The 7,402-nt window shown below is 49.3% G+C and overlaps 2 protein-coding genes across 3 annotated transcripts in view; both read left to right on the forward strand.

Annotated features, from left to right (window-relative positions):
* Window positions 1–7,402, forward strand: part of DDR2 (discoidin domain receptor tyrosine kinase 2) — a 247,325-nt gene that overhangs the window by 172,825 nt on the left and 67,098 nt on the right. The window lies entirely within an intron of this gene.
* DDR1 (discoidin domain receptor tyrosine kinase 1) overlaps window positions 1–7,402 on the forward strand; it is a 76,243-nt gene that overhangs the window by 59,761 nt on the left and 9,080 nt on the right. For both annotated transcript variants that reach the window (XM_019502006.1, XM_019502007.1), the window contains 3 exons: window positions 1,048–1,175; window positions 5,309–5,509; window positions 6,549–6,783. In XM_019502006.1, coding sequence (XP_019357551.1) covers window positions 1,048–1,175; window positions 5,309–5,509; window positions 6,549–6,783 — 564 coding nt within the window. The remainder of the gene's footprint in view (window positions 1–1,047; window positions 1,176–5,308; window positions 5,510–6,548; window positions 6,784–7,402) is intronic.

Below are 7,402 nucleotides of genomic sequence, written 5' to 3' on the forward strand. Positions count from 1 at the left end.
AAATGACTTACACAGATGAATGAAAAGTTAAAAACAACAACTACAAGAACACATCAATAAATGAATGGATGAATAACTGAAGCATAAAGAAGGGTGTGAATTAATTACTGCATGAATAAATGAATGAAAACAAGTGATGGAATAAATATATATATTTTTTCCGTTATTAATTTATGTATTCTATCTTTCATTCAGTTACTCTTTTCTGCCACTTATTAGCTATTCAAGGTTTTCCTTCTCTTCCATTCATTCTTTCTTCCATTCATTCATTTAATCTTGCATTTCTAGGCCCATTCATTTCTTCTCTCAGTCATTGTTGCTTCACTTGTTCCTTTGTACTTTCATTCATTCTTTTCTTACCAAGATGATCCATAATTATCATTCATTTACTCTATTTGGTTTTTTTCTCATCCTATTTTCAATCTCCTGCTGCTCATCCTTTCGATGACACTTTCATCCTTTGTTCCTCACATTTCTTCTGTCCATTTCTTTGTTTGTTCATTTTTTTCATTGATTCTTCCCTGCCCCCTATTCATTTGTTCTCTTTTGCCCCCTTCCTTTGGCTCTTTCATTCATCTTCGCATCACTCTGTCATTCAGGGTTTCTCCTTCCCTGGTTTCTTTCCTTTCATTCATTCTTTTCTGTTTATTCTTTCCTTCTGTCTTTCCGTCTCTCCCTTTTTCTTCCTCCTTCTGCTAAACCTTGTTCTCTCTTCCTCAGACCAGTATATCTTCCTCCCATCTCCCTGTGTCTTTCCTGTGATGCTTCTATCTACTCATCTCTCTACTGCCTTCACTCTTTCTTTACTTTTTCCATTCCAGAGTTGACATATTCCCCTTCTCAAACTCTTTTCCCATCTCTCTCCTTCTCTCCTTTCTTTCCCATCCCTCATCTATCCCAAGGCCAGGGTGGGGGCTATTTTGTTGGCTGAAGAATACAGTGGGAAGGTTGCACTCAGTCTTGGGCACAGAGGTTGGTCGTCTAGGGTGTGGCCAGCCCAGACCTGTGCTAATTGGCCATCGCTTTTTGCTATGCTCCTTACCCCAGGTCCACTTGTGCGAGGTGGAGAGTCCCCAGGACCTGCTCAACTTGGAGTTCCCCTTCAATGTGCGCAAGGGACGCCCTCTGCTGGTTGCTGTGAAAATCCTGCGTTCTGATGCCACCAAGAATGCCAGGTAGGTGCTCTAGAGGGCAGAGAGGCATGGCTGGCTCTTGTACAAATCCAGCAAGGCCCCATTGCATTAGTGGGGGGCTGGTTGTGGCAACTCACAAGTGAACAGTGCTAACAAAGGAGCTGTTGTAGCCCTATCAGGATCCTGAATAGTTGTGAACTCACGAGGGGAAAGTGATGACCCTACCTACCAGGATCCTGAACTCTGCTGTGAACTCATGAGGGAGCCATGGTGACCGTACTGGGATCCTGAGAGTTGAAACTGCCCAAAGAATGCCATGGTGAACTCACGGGGAATATTGGTCTCCACACAAATGTCCCTGCCCTGTTGCATGGGGAAGTGCTTATTCCAACTCAGGCTCTCCAGTTACCAAAAACTCAGTACCATTCAGTTTTTTGAGAGACAAGACTACAACCCTCCTATGATCAGGACTTCTTTGCAAGTTTAGGCGTAGGATTCAGGGACAGTTACAGTTCCCTTACTCATTACCCTTTTTCTGCACCAAATCAAGATACAGTCACATTCTCCAGTGATCATTCATTTCCTCTTAGCCACTGAGGCATCACTACCAGACAAGACAGATAAAGAGGCAAGAGAAAGGTCTAGAACCCAACATTTTATTGATGACTTCCCAAAGCATAAGAATAAGCACTTGTCTCTGTGCCTGTCTAGCACCCTACAACAGCACAATGCAGATTCTCAACTACAGGAGCGGAGGAGATGCAAGAAGGAGAAGGCAGCTGGCATGCAATCTGGCTGCAGGTTGCCTTGAATTTGCTGAAGTCTTCCTAAAGATTCCTCCTGTCTATACCCATTATTTACCATATTTACTCAATTCTAAGACAATGTCCCCCGCCACATATAACATAGGAGGAAAGCCCCTCATCTTAGAATTGAATAGGAGCATTGGGGGGGGGGGGCAGGCAGCTGCTATGGGTTGGTCTCCAACCCCTAACTGGGGTCAGGGACATAGCCACAGCTGCTGCCTACCTCTCCACCCTCAGCTCATGCAGCCTCTCTTCCCTTGGTACCCTTGTTCCACACTGGCAGACTCCATCCACACTGCAGCCTGGGGAACTAAGCATGGCCCCAGCTTGGCCCCATAGCAGTGGTGCACAGTGTGCACAGCTGCTACAAGTGGGGCTGGGGCCATGCTCAGTGATCCAGCCTACTAGAACAGGGATGGAGCATGCCAGTGCAAAGCAAGAATGGGCGGGGGGGAGGAGAGGGGAGAGGGAAGAATCAGAGAAGCTAGGGGAGGGGGAAGGGGGTGGTCCAGACCATGGAGGGGGCAGGCAGGGGGACAGAGGTGGCAGGAGGTCAGGAATAAACAGGGGGCAAGCTACTTGACCTTCCCATACCACCTGCCTCCCCAGTGCCTGCCCTGCCTGCAGTAGTGGTGGAGGAATAAATTAAAGATGACCTCTCCAGTAATTAGATTCCATACATGGAAAATTATAACAAATGTATACATTTCCCATGTATAGAATCTAATTATTGTGGGGTCATCTTACATTTGGGGTCATCTTAGATTTGAGTAAATACAGGATGCATGGATTATTTAGGTAACTATTCTGGTTGGTATTATTCAGATTTCTTGTTTCACTGAGACTTTGGAAACTGGACTGAACCAGTTTTCCTGTGAGCCTGGACAATACCAATTAGGTGGGGATCACGTTCTTAAGAAAAGCACCATTCTGGGAAGCTGCTGTTTGCAATTGAACTGCAAGCTTATTGATTAGGGATTATATATCAGCCTAAGCACATCATTCATCATTTAGGCTTCTGTTATGTCCATTTTCTGCAGTCATCAGAGTGGTTTGTCACTCACTGGTCATGTCTATAGCCTACGCTCCACTGTGAAGGCACGAGAATGATGTGCTTCTGTGGACACAGATAATGTTATGGAACTAGGAGAGTGCAGCCAGTGACCTTCCCTCACACAAGCGGGCATGGTGATTTCATGAGAGCACAAGCTCAGGGAGGTACTGATGATGCACAACCATCCCTGTGTGTCCAGGGGCTAGCCACATCTGGATACATGCAACAAGTTCATGCAGCAACTGGGAATCTTCCTGCACCGGGCAAGAGTCCTCACAGCCCTGGGTTGTTCCTTTGTGAGTGCACATGTCGGGTGCTTGTGGTTTGGTCTGTAGTGAGGGACTTCCTTGTGTAGTCACTAGTGTGAGTAGAAGAGGGAGAGATCCAGGCATCCCAACTGTCCCTTAAGTGAGTTCATGATGGTGTCTCTGGTGAAGTCACAAGAGGATTCATCACACAGTGATGACTCTTCCTCTTGTGTGTGCTAGAGGATTACTTGTATTTTCATAATGATTCCCTCATGTATTTACCGATAGAGCTTCTTGTGTGGTCATAGTTGTTCATTTGTGAGTTCACAGAGTCATCGTTCTCATATTGAAGCAAGCAAGGGAGACTCTTGTGTGGTCATAAATGTTCCTGGGGCTTTCACGTTGGTGTTTCTTGTACAGTCACAACTGAACACATAACGGGTTTCTTCAGAGAGAGAAACTCATCTATGTTATCATCTTACAGATAACATTCCCGTGGATATAAGACACACCTAGATTTTCCAAGGCAGGGCAAAGATGAAAATGTTTTTCCAGAGCTTTGGCTGCAGAGAGTAGGGACTGAGCCTTATCTTCAGTGGCCTCACCCTCCCTTCCTGCTTAACCACAAACTGAAAGCCTAGCTGCTGCTGAGAATTTGTCTCCATGATTTTGAAAAGAGATAAAGAGTTGTGGAATAGAAAGAAAGCCCAAGAGGAGCTTGCAGACTGCCAAATTGCTATAAGAAAGTTTAGCTTGCTTAGTATCACATTCAGACCATTAAAAAGGCAAGACAGTCCAGTTGTTAATGCCTCTGGAGTGAAGAACAATGGGCCATTAAGTCAATGGACTCCCTCAACTGCCTGAATGGTATTATCAGAGTTAGCCATGGTAGGGCAAGAATCCAAAGCAAGGGGCTTCTATCCCAGAAAATCAGCTTCCCTGCTTAATACATACACCCCATATTTGAGGTGTTGGGGGGTTGCAGATTTTGGAGGGAAATGTGCATGTTGTTTGTGAGAAATTATTGTATTTGCACAAGAAAGAGTTGTCCTGGTACAGTCATTCCTGTTCACTTGTAAATTCACAGCAGTGTTCCTGGTGCACACTCACAGTTCTTCCATTGGAGTGTACAAGGGGATTGCTCATGGGGTCACAATGGTTCCTCCATGAACTCACCAAGAGAGCTCATTGTGGAGTCAGAGCTGCTCATTTATGAGTTCTCAAAAGCCATCCATGAGCACTCACAGTTCTTCCAGTTGCATGGGTAAGAGTGATCCTGATATGGTCATCACTATTCTCTCATGAGTTCATGGCATCGTTTCCTTGTGAGATCATGAGTAGGGATTCAGGCATTTGCAGTTCTTCCATTTGAGTGCACAAGGGAGGTTCCTCAGGTGGTCACACCGGTTCCCCCGTGAACTTATCAGTGGAGCTTGTTGTGCAGTCACAGTTGCTCATTTGTCAGTTCACAAGGGCCATGGGCAACTGGTGCTACCTTAGTTGGGGGGGGGTGTGCCCCCCACAGTGATCAATCAGCAACTGGGGATGTGGGGGGAGTCCCCCCCACAGCCAATCTCACCAACTGGGGGGAAGAGTGAGTCCCCCCATGGCCAAACTTACCAACCAGTGAGCAGCCACACTGCTCATGAAAGTGGCCATGGCATTCCCAGAAGTGGCCATGGTGCTTCCAGCAGCAGCCACAGCTGCTCCCCATCTGGCACTCACACTCCCCAGCCAGCGCTCGCAAGGGGAGCACCTGCGTTCCCACCTGCTCTCCCTGCCCATTGCCTAAGCAGGGAGAATGGAGAGTCAGGGGGTGCACCAACGCTCTCAGGGGGTACAGGTGCACCCCCGTACACCCCCTACACAACGCCACTGATGAGGGCTGATCTTAAGCATTCACTGTCCTACTTGTGTGGGCAAGAGGGATCCTGATGTGATCACATTCCCTCGTGAGTTCATTCAGGGCAGATGCTGGATGCTCTGTCATGAGTGCATGGGAGCAGTTCCCTCATAAGTGGACTAGTGGCATTCACAGGCCCTGGCTCCCACCCTCCTCCACCCCAGGAATGATTTCCTAAAAGAGGTGAAGATCATGTCACGGCTGAAGGACCCCAACATCGTGCGGCTGCTGGGCGTGTGTGTGCGGGACGACCCCCTCTGCATGATCACTGAGTACATGGAGAACGGTGACCTCAACCAGTTCCTCAGCGCCCACGAGCTGGAGGCCAAGACAGGGAGCAGTGCCAGCGATGCCCCCACTATCAGGTATTGCTGGGAGCAGGAGCAGGGACCCAGGAGTCCTGGCACAGCTAGATTCCTCTACTTAGGTGTTCCAGGGCATTGTGGGAACATACCTAACCACCTCCTGCCCTTTCTTGGCTCAGCTGCCCCACTGCACTGTGGTAATATCCCTAACCCGTTCCCTTCTCTCCTGTGTTCTGCAGCCTCAGGAGATTGTGGGAATATCCTTAACCCCCTCTCACCACTTTGCGTACCCTGTTGCCCCAGTGCACTGTGGGAATATCCTCAAACTCCTCCTGCCCTCTCCTATATCCAGCTGCCCCAAGGTACTGTGGGGACATCATTCACCTCCTCCTCCCCAGTTCTCTGCTCAGCTTCCCCAGTGCACTGTGGAGATATCCCTAACCCATCCCATCCCCACCTGTATCCAAAAGCCCTAGTGCATTGTGGGAATATCCTCCAACCTCTGCCCACCCCTTCTATGTCCAGCTTCTCTGGTACATTGTGGAAATATCCCTAACCTCCTCCTGCCCTCTCCTCTGCTTGACTGCTCCAGGGCATTGTGGGAACATCCCTAACCCCTCCTGTGTCCTGTTGCACCGGAGCGTTATGGGGATTTCCTTATCTCCCTCCATCTCCTCCAATCAGCTACCCCAGTGCATTTTGGCAACATCCTTCCTCTGCTCAGATGCCCTAATGAATTGTAGGAAAATCCCTAACCTACCCCGCAACAATCCCCTCCACAACCCAGCTGCCCCATGGCATTATAGGGAATTCCCTATAACCTCCCACCCCCTTCCCCACTCAGCTGCCCTAGTGTATTATGGAAATGAGAGACATTTGAGTGCATTGTGGGGACTGGACAGACAGCTGGCTGGGTCATCTGACCTGTGCACTCTTTTCTGCCCAGGGCAGGGGGTCAGACTGCATGATCTGCTGAGGTCCCTTCTGACCCTAACATCTATGAAATCTATGAAATATTTCTAGCCTCTCCTCTCCCCAGCTGCCTCAGGGCATTGTGGGACCATCTCTAATCCCCACCCTTCCCTCCCTTGGGGTCCAGCTACCCAACACTGATCCATGTGGCAGCCCAGATTGCCTCAGGCATGAAGTTTCTGGCCTCCCTCAACTTTGTGCATCGGGACCTGGCCACACGCAACTGCCTGGTGGGTGAGGGCTTCACCATCAAGATTGCCGACTTTGGCATGAGCCGCAACCTCTACTCGGGCGACTACTACCGCATCCAGGGCCGTGCTGTCCTGCCTATCCGCTGGATGGCCTGGGAGTGCATCCTCATGGTAAGACCAGGGGGGCAGGGATTGGGGAGAAGGGTGGGGCTAAAGGAAGAAGGGGTGGAGTTTGGAAGAGGAGTGGGGCTAATGTCCAGGGGCTAGGGCAGGGGTGGGCAATTATTTTGGGCAGAGGGCCACTTACTGAGTTTCTCCAAGCCATTGAGGGCCGCATGACAGGCAGCCCAGGGCAGATTAATGTTAATTTTCTAAATTTTTTAGGGGCCCCGCAGGCCAGATAGAATGGCCTTGCAGGCCACATCTGACCCCCTGACCGCATTTTGCCCACCCCTGGGCTAGGGCATGAGAGAGGGGGATGGAGCCAGAGGATGGGGACTGGAAGGGGCTTCCTTGGATTGATAGCCTGGGAGAGAAGGGTGGAGCTAAAGAGGAAAGGATGTGTCTTGGGGAAGGGGGTAGAGCTAATATCCAGGAGGGGCAGGGACTGAGGGAGAGGGTGGAACCAGGGAATGGTGAGGGAATCCCTTGTATAAAAACCCAAGAGGGTGTGACCTGGCTGAGAGGTTGTGGAGCTAAAAGGAGGCAGTGGTTTCACCAAAAGGCACAAGAATAGCATTAAGGGAGGAGGCTGATGGAAGAAGTGGGACTAAGAGAAAGGGATGGGGCT

Source organism: Gavialis gangeticus, unplaced genomic scaffold (assembly GCF_001723915.1).
Source record: "Gavialis gangeticus isolate Ggan-Ray unplaced genomic scaffold, GavGan_comp1, whole genome shotgun sequence".
Lineage (NCBI taxonomy): Eukaryota > Metazoa > Chordata > Crocodylia > Gavialidae > Gavialis > Gavialis gangeticus.